Genomic DNA, 18,281 nt, shown 5'->3' with positions numbered 1-18,281 from the left:
GCTTCTGCCCCAGGACATAGAGAGTTGGAAGGTGCATTGTTCTCACCTCCAAAATGAAAAAGAGCAAGAGGAACTTCAAATTCACGACTTTCAGTAACTTACCAGAGAGTTGAGGTCACAGATCAATCAAAATCTAAGGAGATTCAGAGAGAGGAGACACACACCTCATTTAGTTGCTAGGAACAAAGTGAAATGAAATCAGTATTTTTTTTAGAAGTTCTAGGTATATATCTCCAAACAGAGACACACACATACATACATATCATCATATTCTAAATTAGCGGCTGTTTTCTTACTATTTGGATAAATACGGAACTAGACTAAAATTATTTGAAAATATAAGAGAATAGAAAAAGTATATGAAAACATGTTTATTACAGAATAATTTTTTTTTAATAAAGTAAAGGCTTTATACAAAAAAAAAAATAAATTCCGCAAACTGACAATGACTTTCTTAGAAGCATGCAAATATTTCAGGCTGAAAAGGTATGTTTGTTCTTTATGAATTTACACATAATAAACTGTCATAATATTTGGTTCCAAAATGTATGTGCCAATCGGCTTGACATGATTAATAAATTGTATACTCAAGAACAATTTAAACACTGGTTTTAATTTATGAGTCAATTCAAGTTCAGTCAATAGAGAGATATATTTAAAAAACAATCTGTGGTCAAAAATATCTTTAGGAAGAAACTATGTACCTATGTACATTTGAAGATCAAGGACTGAAAATCCATTCTTGATGAATTTTATACACCACTAAGCAAAGGATGTATAACATCCATCACACATCTGTTTCAAAAACAGCATGTTACCAGAATTATACATTTCTTTACAATAAACATTACAAATAAACATTACAGTATTAACAACTATAGCAAAACCATTGGAATGAGTTCCAAAACACATTAACTCCCACAAGGAAGGCACCCCTGAGCCGTATCTCAGGGCATCATCTATTTTAATCTTGGGGCTTTAAGAATGTCTTCATTGCTTTCACTGGTTTTATGTCTCCATTTTCATCTTCTTCATAATTGGCACGGTCTCTTTTCTTGGCAAACTTTTTTCCAATTGTCCCCACCAAGGTCTCGTATCTGTTAAGATGACAGATAGTACACGTTTGATTTTCAAATAAAAAAGGTAGGAATTAAGTCTTGTCAAGAATATCACCAAATACGCAACATGGGGTCAGGCTGGATGGCTCAGTTGGTTAGAGCATGAGCTCTGAACAACAGGGTTGCCGGTTTGATTCCCACATGGGCCAGTGAGCTGCGCCCTCCACAACTAGACTGAAGACAATGAGCTTCCGCTCAGCTTCCGGAGTAGCAGTCGGATTGCTCAGTTGGTTAGAGCGCGAGCTCCCAACAACAAGGTTGCCGGTTCAATTCCCACATGGGATGGTGGGCTGTGCCCCCTCCAACTAAAGATGAAAATGGTCACTGGACTTGGAGTTGAGTTGTGTCCTCTACAACTAGACTGAAGGACAACGACTTGGAGCTGATGGGCCCTGGAGAAACACACTGTTCCTCAAAATTCCCCAATAAAAAAAAATTAAAAAAAGAAAAAAAGAATATCACCAAATATGCAACAAAGAGAAGAATCAAAACTATAATTAAAATAAACTGTCTGGTTTATGAGCTTCTCTAAGAATGATTAAACTCTCCACTCTTGTTTATTTTTGGATTATCCTAAGTAAACTGAGATGTATATTTGAAATATGTATTGGAAGCAGCACTAGAAATGAGCCCTCAACTGCTAGCCTGTGACAGGTATGAAGGTCCCCCAGGCCATGGTAGAGAAAGCAGAAATGGCCATCATCCTGCCGGGTAGACCGTGGGGTAAGAGGAGAGCACATGTGAAGGCCCATGCATGCTGGGCCCAGATGACAAAGCTGTTCCAAGGTAATGGGTACCTTCTAGCCATTTCTTCATCTGACACGTCGAGCTCCACTGTTTCATCTTCAACTTCCTCTGCTTTGTTCTTAGCATTCATCTGAAGCATTAATTTCTGGAAAATACACCAACACTGGCTATGAGGGCTGGAAAAGGCTTGTGAAAGGAACTGGTGTCAAATGTACTTGAAGGCAGAGAAACAGAAGTCACAGAATTTATAGGACTAGTCAAAATTTATAAGGGATTCTCTGTAATACTTAATTCCACAATGTGCTAACATAAGTCAGCTCTGAATTAAACAAATACTAAGACAAAGCCCTACTAGATTAGACCTCCTGTTAATGAATTCAAACTGTATTTAAGGTAATAAATCTTATTAGTTATTTACATGTAAAGCAGGCACACTGCTACACACTCTAGTGAGTGGGAGACAGAAAAAGTAAACTTTCAGATTTCCTCCGAACTCCAATCTTTGAGTCAAATGGAAGAAGTACCATAGTCAAGGGTAATTTTCAATGCAATTTTTTGCTGGTGGTGGTGCTGGGGGCACCAAATATCTTCTGGATAGAAGAACTGGAAGGCTGGCCCTGGAACAATGGGGAGGACCTGTCTCACCCCCAAACACAAGGGTGGATAATGCATCCCAACATGATATCCATGTGCCATGGGTTTCTCCTCCAACTTTTTTTCTCACATTAACCTTTTCTTGACAGTTACCCTCTGGCAGATTTATATATATATATAAAAAGTGTAATACTTTATTTATATCAAAGGCTACACATTTAAAGGAGCGAAAATAAAATAATTTCAGGAATGCAAGCTCTGTGAGGGTATACACTTGGGTTCCCTACTGCATTTCCAGTGCCTCAGGAGGGCTGGTGTGCCACAAGCACAGAATACTGAACAAATAAACTTTATGCCAGGTGTCACTAGAAATATATACAATATTAAATGTGTTCTAAATACATCCTGCTTATAAGTACTCTCAAGTAGGTATCTTTTTTTTTTTCATACCCAGGCATACTGACTGAACTTTTCTGACATTTTACGACAGCTCAGATCTGCAAGCCAACAGTTTCCCAGGGAGAATGTACTCAGTGGTACAGAGTGCCAGTAATTTAAATCATTTTCCAGTGACCTCTCACATCAAATACTGAGGGCCATAGCAACTCCTTTTCCCATGTCCCAGACACACTTTGGAGTGCATGTCTCCCCACAGCCCCAGGCTCTGGCCATCACACACCACAATCTTCGCTTTTTTCCCCTTTGCCCCACTGTTCTCTCTCTTCCCAATCTAAAGCTTTATGCAGGCCCAAACAAGGAGAATATACATTAAAAATAAACACTTCTGGTGTCAATTTTGTATAAAGTAAATTGAACACCTTAATCATCATATCAAAAAGGGGAAAAAAAGGAAACCAACCAAAAACCTTTAAGTAAACGGTGGCACTTAGCTTGGTTTGCTGTGGGCCTGCACAGGCATCCTTCCAGAAATAGTTTGCAACCAAGGAGATTCTGCTCACTGAGGGACCTTTGGCAATGTCCAGAGACATTTTTGGTTGTCACAACTGGTGTGTGTATGTACATGTGTGTGCACGCATGTAACTAGCATCTAGTGGGCAGAGGACAGAGGCCAGGGATGCCGCTAGATGTCCTACAAGCACAGGACAGCACCCACCACAAAGAATGATCTGGCTCCATGTCAATAGTGCCCAGGGCTAAGAAACCCTGGCTTTTACGTGTTAGCTATACAACTAATGCTTTATATCACAAAAATCCATTTGGTTGGTCACATACCTGATTGGATGGCTTTTAATACACAGCCAGAGTTCTAATATTTGTTAAATGAAGTCCTGTGCTTCTTTATAAACTTGAGGCAGGAAAATTCAAATAAATAGCTCAGTTATAAGGCGAATGTTTACTTTTCAAACAAACTTCCCAAAGAATTCATTTAAAAACCTATTTATAAGGTTGGATTAAAACCTATCCCTTAAAAAGTCAAACTACTAAATTTTTAAGTAACATTTTTCCATTAGAAAAGGTATATTTATAAATGCCAGGAAATAATTTTTTATAATAGCATCCTCATGTGAATAAAATCCTGACATTCCTGTAAAAGACCCGAGCTGAAATTCGAACACTGACAATAGCACTGTCAGGTGCGGATACTGCTGTTAAATTATCCACTCAATTTTACCATAACACTAGACTGCAATGCCTGCGATTTCCTTAAATAGCTATGGCAATATTTCAAGGCTTGTTATTTTCTATATAATGAGGAGAAATGGTACCTGGTGGGGGGGGCGGGAACCTAAACCCAATTATTAGCAGAAAGAATTCAATTGGAAAATTTAAAAATTTGAAGCAATTATATTTAATACCTCAACCTCAGGATTAAATCCTCTGAATGACATTCTTCCATAGAGAAGATCTTCACATAACAGGAAACTCTGCTCTTCTATTATGAAACTCCTGAGTGGGAAAAATGAACCTGTATTAATAGCATGTCTACTTGCAACAAAGCAGAGCAAATATAAGTCAAGATTTCAAATGAAAAATCGATCTTACAATTCTCAGTAGAATCAAGTAAAAACACAGTAAGATTTCTCACCGAGGGTTAGAAATAAAAAGTGACTAATTTGGCCAGCAAAGGTACTAGGAGACAAGAGCTGCAGTCTGGAGGCACAGCCTCTTCTAAATACTACGTTTAATGTACATAAATGCCTATACAATGTAGATACCAAAACTATTTATAATAAGCCTGAATTTTCCAAATTTGAAGTAGTTTCCTTGCCGTTTATGCTCCCCACCAAGTTCTTATTAAATACCCAGAAGTCAGAGTCCTGGGCGGCTTTAATAGAGTTTCTTAGTCGGAACTCTTGGCTATGAACGACGACTGACCCTGGATGACTTAAGCAGAGAAGGAATTCGTTGTAAGTCTACTGGGTATCTCACAGAATCACTCGGAAAGCTGGATGAATAGAACTGGAAAATGGGCAGAAATAAGGGTGGAGAGGTGGTCGATCCAAAAGTAATACCAGGCTATAAAACTACGCTAATAAAAATGACGCTACTGCTGCTACTGAGAGGGATAAACACAGGACACCACAGAGGGCATTAGGCAGACTACTCTGGCCCTGGAAACAGTATGCAGGTGTGGAATGCTTTGGTCTCCAAAAGGGATTTTCCTCTGAGTTACCGGTTTATGACCCCAATCCCAGGTAAGCATACCTGACTATAGTCCTGCTATCAAACATAAAGCATGCTAGGAAAGCAAATACCTGGCCTTTATGGCTTCTTGGTGGAAAGTAGGCCCTGCTTCTTGTCAAAAGTCACTCATTCATTTACTCACTCAGCAAACACTTATTAAACCGAACTGCATGCCAGGCAGTTCTAGAAGCTGGAGAGAGAGCAGTGAATAAGAGGTCCTCTGCTCTCATGAAGGTTACATTCTACAGAGTGGTGCCAGATAATAAATAAAATACTTATATAATGAATAAAAAGAAAGCTGATTAATCCACTCCTGGCCATAAGGGAGTAACTGGTACCAAACTACCCCTCCTACTGTAACCAATTAGAGAATGGAACAAAATAGGAAACAGTGAACAAGTCAAAGCATAGGGCTGTGATTCCTGAGAGAAGAAAACCAAACGAAGTGAGCCCCATGAATGCCCGCCTTCTGACTGGATGCAATTTGTAGACTGTGAAGCAGGGGGCGAGAGCTCAAACAGAGCCCAGTCTCACTGAACTGAAGGGACAAATCGATGTCTGGGGCTACAGAGGTGACTAAAATATATGGGTCAAGATACCAGAGAAAGAGAGATGCACAAAGGAATTCCAGAAATGAATATGAGGTCCCTTTGAATCCTTGGCTGAATACCGTGTTTCCCCCAAAATAAGACCTAACCAGAAAACAAGCCCTGGCATGATTTTTCAGGATGCTTGTAATATAAAATAAGCCCTACCACATTTCCCCTAAAATAAGACTGGGTCTTATATTCATTTTTGCTCCAAAAGCCGTATTAGGGCTTATTTTATATTACCAGCATCCAGAAAAATTATGCTAGGGCTTATGTTCCAGTTAGGTCTTATTTTCAGGGAAACATGGCAATAGGCTATACATGAGCTGGGTAAGTCCACAGTGCCAAGGGAAAAATAACGATTTCAAGGAGGAGAAGAATTAACTGGTGCATTAGTTTCCTAGGGCTGCTGTAACAAATTAACACGGAATTGATGGATTAAAGCAACAGAAATCTATGCTCTTATAATTCTGGAAGTCTGAAATCCGTTTTCACTGGACCAAAATCAGATGTTGGCAGGGCTGCACTCCCTCTAGTGGCCCCAGGAGAGAATTCATTCCCTGCCTCTCCAGCTTCTGACAGCCAGCATTCCCTGGATAGTGATTGCATCACTCTAGTCTTTGCCCTCCATGGTCACTCTGCCTTCCCTGTGTGCATGAAATCTCTCTTTGCCTTCCTTTATAAGGATATATGTAATTACATTCAGGACCCACTCAGATAATCCAGAATAATTTCCCCGTCTAAAGATCCTCAAATTAATCATACTGGCAAAGTCAATTTTGGCATATAAGGTAACACAGATTCCAGGGATGAAAGCCTGGATATTATCTGGGGACCACTTTCCAGTCCACCACACCTGAGAAACAAAATTTACCCTGGAATTGTATGTTGCACAAAGACGAGACCTTGCCCAGAGGAGGGAAATATTTGACTTGTGTCTACCCAGAGTGGAGAGACCAAGCTGAATACCCTGTGACAATGAACAGAAAGGTCACACCTTAAGAGTGCAGCTATTCTAGCTCTATGATAAAGGCTATAAAAGCTACTCGAACAAAAACAGGGCTCAAGCTGATTGGCATGTAAATTAACTGCCTAATGGAACAAATTTCAACCCTTTATTAAGGAAAACATCAAAATCCAGATGCTCAGCAATATAACACAATATGTAACACACAATTAAAAATTACTAGACATGTAAGGAAGCAGAAAAATGTGACCCATTAACAGAAGGAAAACAAGTCAATACAAAAAGAAAGATGATAGAATTAGTAGAAAAGAACTTTAAAACAGCTATTATAAATCTGTTCAAGGAGTTAAAGAAAAATATGAATGTAAGGAAGACACAAATAGGAACCTGAATTAAAAAATGGGAACTATGAAAAATTACCAAACAGAAGTTTTAGAACAGGAAGAAAAAAGCAATAGCTGAAGTAAGAAATCAGAATAGTTCTAGATATACTAAAGAAGTCTATTCATCCTCTATGAATATTGATGCAAAAATCACTATTTAAATATTAGTAAATTAAAATAAATTATGTTACAAATAAATACCAACAGTTTTGTCTCAGAAATGAAAGGTTGTTTTGACATTCAAAAATCAATATAATTTCCACATTAACAGAGGAAATAAGAAAAATCATATGATTATCTCATCAAAAATGATTTCACAAAACTCAACATCATTCATGAAATTCCTCAAGAAACTAGGAAGAGAAAGGAAACTTTCTCATGCCGATAAAGGGCATCCGTGAAAACACACAGCATTTCATACTAAATAGTGTAAGTTTATGCTTTCCCCTAGGATCAGAAACAATCTGAGGCTGTTCATTCTCATCACTGCGCTGGAGGTCCTAGCCAATGAAATAAAGAAAGAAAACAAAGTAAAATGTGTAACTTTTTTTTGTAGGTGACATGATTACATATGTAGATAATCTTAAGGAATCTTCAGAAACAAAACAAAACAAAAAAACTACTAAACAAAACAAAAAAACCTACTAGAGTCAGTGAGTTAATTTAGCACAGGTACAGAACACAAAGTCAACATATAACCATCAATTTCTACGTACACAACAAGTAATTTTTGGGAAAAAGGCCACAATAGGATTTAAAAATGTGAAATATGTAGAGCTGTATTTAATGGTACATATATATAGAATCTCTACACCAAAAACTACAAACCACTGCTGAAAGAAATTAAATAACAGCTAAATAAATAAATATATCGTGTTTATGGATTGGAAGGCACACTTTTGTTAAGATATCAATTCTTTCCAAATGATCTACAGATTCAGTGCAATGCCAATTAAAGTCCTACTTTTTTGTGGGGGAAGGGGATGGTAGGGAGAAATTAACAATCTGGTTTTAATATTTATATGGGAAAGCAAAGGATGTATGCTAGCAAAACAATTTTGAAAAAGAATAAAATTGGAAAACTTACACTACCTGATTTCAAGACTCACTATAATCCAGTCATCAAGCCAACAGGATAGAGGAATACATCAATGCAACAGAATAAAGCCCAAAATTAGACTTTTGATTTTTGACCAGAGCATCAAAACAATGCATGAGTCAAAGGTAGTATTTTCAATAAAGGGTACTGGGACCACTGTCTATCTAAAGAAAAAAATGAACCTTAATTCCTACCTTACACCATACACAAAAAATTAGAGACAGATCACATATAAAAATATAAAAGCTAATATAACAAAAATTCTAGACAAAAACACAGAGAATATATTTGCAACCGAGGTACAGGCAAAGATTCACTAAACAGGATCTAGAAAGAACTACCTTTATAAAAGAAAAAAAAGTTAATAACTGCTCATCAAAAAACCCCAGAAAATAAATAGGCAAGTCACAGACTGGGAGAAAGTATTCATAATACATGCATCTGGCAAAGGATTTGTATTCAGAATATAAAGAACTTCTATCTGTATAGAAGTATGTAAGCTCTACTTTAAAAAGAAAATTAAAAATCCTATATAAACATCGAACTCTAGTTAAGGGATAAAAATGTACTGACGCCTGCTACTTACTGTGAAATATATCAAAAATAAAACAGATGACAGATGTATAGAGGAGTGGGAAAATATGTGATACGGACTGTTAGAAAAAAAGACAAAACCACATCATTGAAAAAAAATGGACCAAAGATTTGAATAGGGACTTCACAAAGGTAGATATGGAAATGGCTAATAAGCACATAAGCATTTTGTAACCAGGAAATTAGTCACCAGGAAAATTCAAATTAAGAACCATAAGGAGAATAGGTAAAATAAAAAAGATGAACACCAAATATTGGAAGGGTGTAGAACAACCAGAATTCTTACATTTCCTTAGTGAAAGTGTAAAATGGTAGAATTACTTTGGAAATTGGTCTGAAAGCTTCTCATAAAGTTAAATATACACCAACCTGATGATCCAGCAATTTCAACCTTTAACCAAGAGACATGCAAACAGAATTCTATCCAACTCATACAAATTCTTTTTATCTAAAGAATTTGTCTTTGGTTGCTTTATGAAGTGTGGTCTAGGCAGGCCTCTTGGATGGGGTGACATTTGAGCAAAGTCTAGAAAACAGTGAGGAACAAGATATTAGCATACCTAGGGGAAGAACACCTGAGGGACTAGTTAAAAGTAAAGGCCCTGAGGGGCGAATGTAGGAATGCAAGTGGCCTGAGAGACAGAATTTCTAGACTAAAGGAGGCCTCTATGACTGGAAAGGTGTGAGAGAAGGTAATAATGGTAGGAGGTCAAAATTACTTTCACGATAACACTAAGACATTGTCTTTTTCACTATGTTGACATTTGTACAGTGTGCAAAAGAGGTTATGGGTAAAATCGCATTTTAGTATGAATTAATGTAGTGATACCAGACTGTACTAGCAGTCATTGCAATGTTCACTGTTGACTTTCAGTTAAAAAAAAAAAAAAAGCCAATAATTATGTGCTTGATTAAGCAGTAAAAATTTGTTACTAATCTCCAGCTCTTGATTACACTTCATAAAATGTTCTCTACACAAAATAGGAAGCATATATAAGGTACTTGTGACTGCTGAGGTATGATGACTGTTTTGAGAAAATGCACTTGTGTGATCAAGTTGGGAGTTAAACTAGCTACATTTTTCTTGGTACACTTAACTATGCTTATTCAGACTTGAGTATTTGGCAGACATTTTCTTGAAAATGAATAAAGTAAACTTGTCACCTCAAGGGAAACAACTGACAATACTTGTTCCCAATAACAAAATTCAAACTTCCAAGCAAAAATTAGAATTTTGAATAGCTTGTATATGTCACTTTGGGCTTGACAGCTTCCCAATACTTAAAGGCTTTTCTGATGAAGCCCATGGTGATATTAATGAATGTGATTTTTGATACTGTACAATGAAATGAGTTATTTGAAAAATCTATATATCTCATTAAACTAATATATTCCAAATGAGAAATACATGATGTTATGAAATTATGCATGAACAAAAGATCTATTCAAAATATAAGGTAGACCAATGATTATGAAAAGTTCATTATTTTCAGATTCCACACTTCAGGTAACTTTTAAGAAACTACAACTTACTGAGTCTTGGAGTAGCATCAAAGAATTATCTGAAAAAGCTATTACAACACCCCTCCCTTTTTAACTGTATCACCTGGGTGAGGGTGGACTTTATATAGGTCAACCAAAATGACACGCTACAAGGCGGAATGTAGGAGTTAAAAGACTCCAGCTGTCTTCTAGTAAGCCAGACATTAAAGAGATTTGCAAAAATGTAAATCAATGCCACTATTCTCCCTAATATTATTTTGGAAATTATTTTTCATGCAAAACGAGTTATTTATGCTAAGGAGTGCAGTTGTTTCTTATTTAAGTATTTTAAAAAATTTGTTTTAATTTCTTACATAGTAAATATCGACATGACACAAAGAAAAGCTCTTTATGGTTTCTAAGTAATTTTTAAAAATGTAAATGGTCCTTGAGCCCCAAATTTTGAGAACTACTGCTCTGTAGGGTCCTCTCTCACGGGCCCTATCTAGCTCAGCCAGCACCACACTTGCTGCAGGACTGTCTCGCCCTGAGGGAATCTAAATTCAGGCACATTCTCCTGATCTTAGACATCCAGCCTCTAAAACCGAGAGAAATAAATTTCTGTTGTGTGTAAGATACCCAGGCTGTGGTATTTTGTTATAGTAGCCCAAAAGAACTGAGACATTTATCTCCTATGAAAGGAATCTAAATGTCATCGTTCTGGGGATAATGTGCTGTATTGGGGTAGGAGAATACTGAAAACAAGATAGAAATCGTCCTGCCTATCAATAAAAGTAACCAGGTCTCTGGGCTACTTTGTGCTAGCTTAGTCAAGGCATAAAATTAAATTACAGCTCCTTACCAGTAATGGCCCCTTTCTACACTCCCTGCTCCCAAATTCAAACCATCTCTGGCATTATCTTCCCCTTCCTTACGAGTATCTTCCATCCTCAGAGAAGCAGTAAAGAAAAGCAAGTACAAAGAGAAGCAAGCCCAGAAAACAAAGCACCTTTCTTTCCATCCCTGCTGGTACGACACATTTCTATCTTTAGAGAAGGATATCTAACCTTCCCCAAAAGATCCAGACGTTAGTCAAGTGAACAAAGGAATATAACATGTTAAAAACAAAAAGAAAAAACATAAATGTGCCTGAAGATAATAAGCAGCATTCAGTCATTTGACAAAGTTTAAGTAAAACTACCATTCCACAGAGCTTACTATGGTAAGAAAAGCATCAAGAAGAAATGACACGAACTTCCAGAAGAATTTAGATAAATTAATGGGTGATGTGAATCCAACACTTCTTTATTCAAAATTATTTCTCAAGTACCAACCAAGCTTAAAGGCAGGAGAGAAACTACCTAGTGCATTACCCCAGCCTTAGCAACAACGAGCTGGGTGACTGAGCAAGCTCTTCTCTTAAGCTTCCGTTTCCTCAACTATAAAACGGATGAAATAGAGTAGCCAGCTCTCAAGTTTGCTATGAGGATTAAATAATTAAGACGTATAGTGCTTAGACCAGTTCCTAGCACACACTATAGATGCAACAAATGTTAGCTAAGATGATTGGCATTAATAGTAAACATTTAAAAAAAAGAAAAGACACAAACAAAACGCTCTTGACCTGCCTTTGAGAAGCTCAGCCTAATAAAGAACTCTGTTAAAAGACAAACAAACAAAAACAACAACAACAAAAAAAACTGTTAGAGGCTTGAAGTACACACCTAATCTTTGGAACTTAATATAGAGAGTACATTACAGATTTGCATAAAGGTCCCCAGTTATTGCAAGAGACATATGGGCTAGATTCCTTTATTCAATGTAAAAAAAAGAACATATAAATGACGGCCGACGGCCAGTAAAAATGTATAGATCCAAGTAGACCTCTTATAGGTTTAATAATTTTAAGAAATCTAGTGGTAAGACTAACTCAAGGCACCGAACAGATGCTATTTCATGGCCTTTAGGACACTGGAATGAGTCACATTTACAGGGATTTCCCTCTGAATGCCCAAAGTGTCAGCAAAAGAATTTCTAATCAACCTACTCCTTCTCTTTAAGCTCTGGCAAATCCAAGTACCAGTGCTCTTCACTAATGATTTTCTTTTCTTCCTCTTCTAGTTGTTTCTTGGTTTCGGAGTCCAGTCCCCTTTGCATGAACTGTCAAAACAAACAAAATCAGTGTCAGCAACGAATTTTCCCAACTTAAGAGCTAAAGAAAACTCGAATAATTTTATCCTTCCACTTGCTCCTCATTTCTCCAGGAATCCCATCTCATGATTGAAGGTGGGGGGAGGGTGATCAAGCAGCTTAACTCTGCCTTGACAAGGTCACACTAGGCTGGCTGGGAGCTTGCCAGAGCGGAAACAAAAGCAACATGTGTACTTCTTCCTTTAGAAGACTTCAAAAAGACCTTTACCGTATTTTAGTTTTTTGGATTTAATAAAACAGGCACCAAAAAAAAAACCAAAACTGTATTCAATAAGTATCACATTATGTGTGGCCAGTTGTACATAATGGCAAGCGAGGAAGGACTAAGATGAAAGATTGATCCACAGATCAGGCGAGGCCGGAGGAGAAAGTGAAGGGCAGTAAAAGGATGAGAGGCTCAGTATTTTTGGAATCTCTCGCTGACCCACTGGTCTTTGCACCTGCTGATCTTGGCCTGGAACGCCCTTCTCACTCTCTTCTACCAGGTAACTGATATGGGTAAAGCTACTCCACCTCTGTGAAATTGTCCCTGACACAGGAAAAACCAGCATCTCTCTCCTAGAAGCTTCCCATGGCACCGTCAAACCCGCACACCACATTTTAACTTCTTGAGCATCTGTCTCTTCGGGAGACCTTCCGACAGGGCCTATGTGTGGAGTCCCCTTCATCAGTACCAGCATAATGAATGCTGTGCAGTAAGGGCTCTATAAATGTAGACTGAAGCAAGGCTAGATCTGTAAGCTTGCTCAGCACTTACATCCTCTGAAATGCTTTATTTTAAAATGTGTAGAAGCTCAACTCAAAGTACGCCAGTAAAGAAAATAGTAGTCCTGCTCCTAGTCTTTCCCTCGCACAAATAGCCCTATTTCCAGGGACAGGCGAACACACCAAGATGTCAATCACAGCAAAGTGATAAAGTATCAATGTGGGAAGAAAGAAATTCAGAAAACACCCAGCAGTGAGGTCTAGGATTCCACTGGTTTCCATTTATCCTCATTTCTTTCCCTTATCCAGTCTCCATATTACTTTTCCCTCCATTCTAACTCTTCCAAAACCACCATCATTTTTAGACATAATGGCTTTACCAATGACTACTGAATGAAATGACAAAACTTGAAAAACGCTCACAAATAAAATAAAGGCATAACATCAAGTTCTGATGCAGATGTGGGGAAGCTGGGTCTCCTCTGTGGAAAACAGCTCCACAGTTTCTTACATGAACTTACAATATGACCCAGCAATTGTCCTCTCGGGCATTTATCTCATACAAATGAAAACTTACGTTCATTTAAAAACTCATACACAGATATTCACAGCAGCTGTATTTGTAGTAGCCCCAAAATGGAAACAAAAATACTCTTCAGGGGCAGGCCCGGTGGCTCAGGTGGTTGGACCACTGTGTGATGAGGTTGAGGGTTCGATTCCCACCTCATGGTGAGCTGCGCCCTCTACAGCTAAGACTGTGAACAACAGCTCTCCCTGGAGCTGGGCTGCCCAGAGCTGCTGTGAGTGGCGGATGGGGCCGAATGACTGCCTCAGCTGCGGAGCACAAGGCTCATAATACCAGCATGGGCCAAGGAGCTGTGTCCTACACAATTAGACTGAGAAACAATGGCTTGAACCGGAATGAGGTGCAGGGAGGGAGGGGGGAGGAGGAAGAAGGAGGAAAAAAAAATACTCTTCAACAGGTGAATGGTTAAAATAAACTGTGGTAGATCCACAGCATGGAATACTGTTCAGCAACAAAAAGGAAGGAACTACTCATATCCTCAACAACTTAGATGGATCTCAAGGGAATTATGCTGAGTGAAAAAAGCCAATCTCAAAGCTTACATATTGTATGATTCTGTTTATATAACATCCTCGAAATAACAAAATTACAAAAACGGAGACCAGATTAGTAGTTGCCAGGGGTTAGGGATGACACAAGGGTGTGCGTGTGGCTACACAGGGGTAGCTTGAGGGAACCTGTGGTGATGCACAGTTTTGTATCTTGAATGTGGTGGTAGATGAATCTCCACACAATAAACTGTATGGAAGTATCACACACTCACAAACACACACACATGAAGGAGTCTATGTAAAATGGTGAAATCTGAGTAAGCTCTGTGGATTGTGCCACTGTCAATTTCCTGGCTTTGCACTGTTTGTTCACCTGTCTTCATTCTTTTACTTCTGTACCTACATCCTTATCACAGGAAAGCACTGGCAGTTTATGGAAAGCATAGCCAGTCCTTCTGCCTCTGTTAATCAACGTTATGCTTCCATTTTCTGCCTGAGAAAATATTCTCTGGTGAAGGCCCAGAGTATGTGTCCTTCGGTAAGCCTTCCTTGCTTCTACAACAGCCTTATTATAAACACTGCCTTATCATTCATTATGCTTCTTCTGTGTCTCCTAAAAGACTGAGGTTCTGAACGTAGACCATGTCTCTTGCTCATCTTGCATTACTGGTACTTAGGCTGCACCTGGCACACAGGAAAGAGTTCACTAAAGCTTCTCTGAATGTAACCGATTCTAGACTTGTCTTATTTTTCCAGATTTCCTTTCTGGATGCTTCTCTTTAAGTCCAGATGTCTCATTTCATCACTCACGTTCTTGGTAGTAAAACTCACCAATCTTGCCAACTGCCCTTTTTTTCTCCTATTTTTAAGTCAAGTAGACATTCTTTATGGTACACAAAATAACCATATACATACAAGTATGTACAGAAACACACACACACACACACACACGTTTGTAAGCATATGGAAAGGACAGAACGCCCAGTGACCATGACTAAAGCAACTCCAGACTCAGACAGAAATTCAATTCTTCTGACTCCACAGCATCTAAGAACACACTTTAAAGCTAGTGATTTAGCTTTACTCACAACTGAGGACCTACAGCAGGTATCACAAACTGCAGCCCTTAGGGTTGACTTCTGTTGTAAATAAAGTTTTATTGGAACAAAGCCACGCTCATTTGGTTCTGAGGTACAATGGCAGAGTTGAGTGGTTGCAACTGAAACTGTTTGGCCCACATGCCTCAAGTATTTATCTGTCTCTTAACAGAAAAATGTTTTAAGAATCCAAAAGAACTAAAATCACAAATAAGCACCCTCTCTACAATTCCATCATACTGACAGACATTCCACCTACATTCTTCACTTTTTACTTCCCATCAGGATCAACCTCCAGTCCAACAGCTGACACAAGTCAGAGGACTTCAAGTACACTGGAAAAAACTGAGTCATAATTAAATCCTCAACCCTCACATTCTTGCTCTATACTTAGCTCTGGCCGAAGCGCTGTACTGTATACTGCAACATCAGGCAGCTGCTTCATTCCTTCTCATAAAACACTCCACTCTATCTGTATATAGAGTATCTCGTGCTAGCCTTTCTTATCAATGCCCGAAGTTGTTAACCCAAATAGAGAACCTGGGTATTTTTTTTCCCCTCTCCTTTGCTTCCAATGTGTAGTCGAGTCTCTCTGAACCACTTGCGTAAGAGGTGAATAATTTTAGTTAATTTCTTCATTCCTACTTCCAAAGTCAGGTCTTTGGTCTGAGCCCTAATCACCCAGCACGGCCTCATTAGACTTATCCAAGAGCTATAACAACTGCTAAAATCTTTTCAGGGTCTGCTTTGTCAATCCACTTCGCTTCTTTGAAAGCTACATGATTACAAACCATAAGCGAAAAGAAAACTGTTCAGTAAAGATTCAAATTTTGCTAATATGCATGAAAGAAGTACTTTGGAAACTAAATTATGCTATGATTTACCCTCTACCCTCACCCTATCCATGTCTAGTTACACCTTACTTAGCTCAACTGCACTCAAATTTTGCCCATGCAATATTTACTGTCCAATCTTTCAAAACATTATTTATGCCTTGCTTCCTCTTCTTGGAAATTCCACAATTCTCTAAACATGACATTTAACAGTTTACATCTATAAGTATTCAGCGACCAGAAGTAAGGGGCTAAGAGCACGGGGCTCTGGTACCAGACTGCCTGAGTCTGAGTCTTGTTTACACTTCTTATTAGCAGTAACTTTGGGCAAATTACTTCCCTGTTTCAGTTGCTATGACTGTTGGAGAAGGATAATAACTGCACTCACCTCAGAGAGTTATCACCGTGTTTCCCCGAAAATAAGACCTAGCTGAACAATCAGCTCTAATGCGTCTTTAGGAGCAAAAATTAATGTAAGACCCGGAATTATATTATATTATATTAGACCCGGTATTGTATTTTATATTATATTAGACCCAGTCTTATATTAGACCCAGTATATATTATATTATATTAATTATATTATATTATATGACCCGGTCTTAAATTATAGTAAAATAAGACCGGGTCTTATATTAATTTTTACTCCAAAAGAGGCATCAAAGCTGATTGTCTGGTTAGGTCTTATTTTCGGGGAAACACGGTATGTGGATTTCTTGGGTTGATACATGCAAAACATTTAGAACTGTGTCTGGCACACAGCAAGAACTGTAAATGTTTGCTATTATTACTTAAGTTTTAAGGATTGGTTGTTTCCCCTATTTTAATTCCTGTATTTATTTTACCTATCCTCGTCTTTTTCCGCCATTTTGACATTTGTTTAAATTGATTCAATCTGAAATATAAGAATCAATTTTGCTTACGTTGGGTGACATAACTCACTTTCACCTGAACTGTTATGATTCCATTGCAATGCCACTGCACCCCTCACTCAGATCATCTAAACTTCTAGATGGTCTTTTTGCAATTTTGTCCTGTCGAGTCTTTCTTTCACCAACATCTTCTTCACAGGACAGTTAATGCAACTTGGCAAAGTAAGAGGCACAGCTGATAACTGTAACCTGTGCTCCATAGCTTCCCAATACTCACAAGGTAAAGAAAACAACTCCTTAATCTGGCCTAAAACTTCCTGCATGTTAATAATGACCCGTCTACATTTCCAGGCCCTTTTCTTGCTACTTGCCTTCAGGACATACTGAATTATCTTTAGTTCTTAACAATCACCATGGGTGTTTGGTTTTTGCCTCTCAAACTTCTGAACTCGCTCTTCCCTCAGTTTATGTTGCCATGTTCCCCACCCTCCCACCGACCCTTCAGTCTCTATCTAGGACCACTTCCCGCAGAAGCCCCCGTTAAGTTCCCCGAGGTACCGGCGCTTCTAGCGTCACCGCACGCAGTACGCTGTATCCTAACTGCTTGCTCACGTGTGTGTGTCTCCCACCCGACCGCGGGCTTTAAGAGAGAATACGCCGGATTTCTAAGCCGGTTCCCAGTGCCCAACGCAGAGCAGACGCTAAGTGAATGAATGAGAGCGAGAGGTGGATGCCCTCCGGCGCTTCTCTGGTGCCCCCGCACGCCCAGGGCCTCGGCCTCGGCCACGCCGGGAGAATCGGGTGGCCCTACCCTCCCGGCATGGCTCCCCAGTGTCCTTGTACCTTCATGCGCAGCAGGTTCTTGGACAACTTTGTCTTGCGCTCCGCTGCCATGCTGGCTTCCGCTAGGCCCCGCGCCCCTCCACGAGCCGTACTGCGCACGCGCGCTGCTGCGTACGCAGCGGCGTCATTTTACGTAGCGCGCCTCTCCTTGCCCTGTGGCCCCGCCCCTGCTTCTCGCGCGCGAAGGTGTCAGGGGCTCTTCACGCGTCGCCTCAGGGAGCGCTCGGGTCTCCTAGAAGCTCAGGGTAAGGGCGCGACCGCCCGCCAAGGGGGCAGAGCATCTTAACGCCGGGAGGGAGACCCCCAAAGAGGCTGAAGCCGGAGCTCTGGTCGCTGCGAGCTGTTGGCTGCCTTCCCCTGAGGGCTTCAGCCCGGCCCCTCAGGCTCCGCACTCGGCAGAGCGACCCAGGGCCTGGCAGTGGC

General features: G+C 39.4%; 1 protein-coding gene across 1 annotated transcript; it reads right to left on the bottom strand.

Moving 5' to 3' along the window:
• Positions 1 to 356: 356 nt before the first annotated feature.
• MPHOSPH6 (M-phase phosphoprotein 6) lies at positions 357 to 17,994 on the bottom strand. Its single transcript, XM_019743738.2, has 5 exons — positions 17,859 to 17,994; positions 12,268 to 12,380; positions 4,277 to 4,367; positions 1,916 to 2,010; positions 357 to 1,097 (listed from the first exon to the last, which is right to left on the bottom strand). Exons 1-5 carry the CDS (start codon positions 17,907 to 17,909, stop codon positions 965 to 967), a joined length of 483 nt encoding a protein of 160 aa, XP_019599297.1. The 5' UTR covers positions 17,910 to 17,994; the 3' UTR covers positions 357 to 964.
• Positions 17,995 to 18,281: the final 287 nt, after the last annotated feature.

The sequence above is a fragment of the Rhinolophus sinicus genome, linkage group LG11, assembly GCF_036562045.2.
Source record: "Rhinolophus sinicus isolate RSC01 linkage group LG11, ASM3656204v1, whole genome shotgun sequence".
In the NCBI taxonomy this organism is placed as follows: domain Eukaryota; kingdom Metazoa; phylum Chordata; class Mammalia; order Chiroptera; family Rhinolophidae; genus Rhinolophus; species Rhinolophus sinicus.
This window is presented reverse-complemented; position numbering and strand designations above follow the sequence as displayed.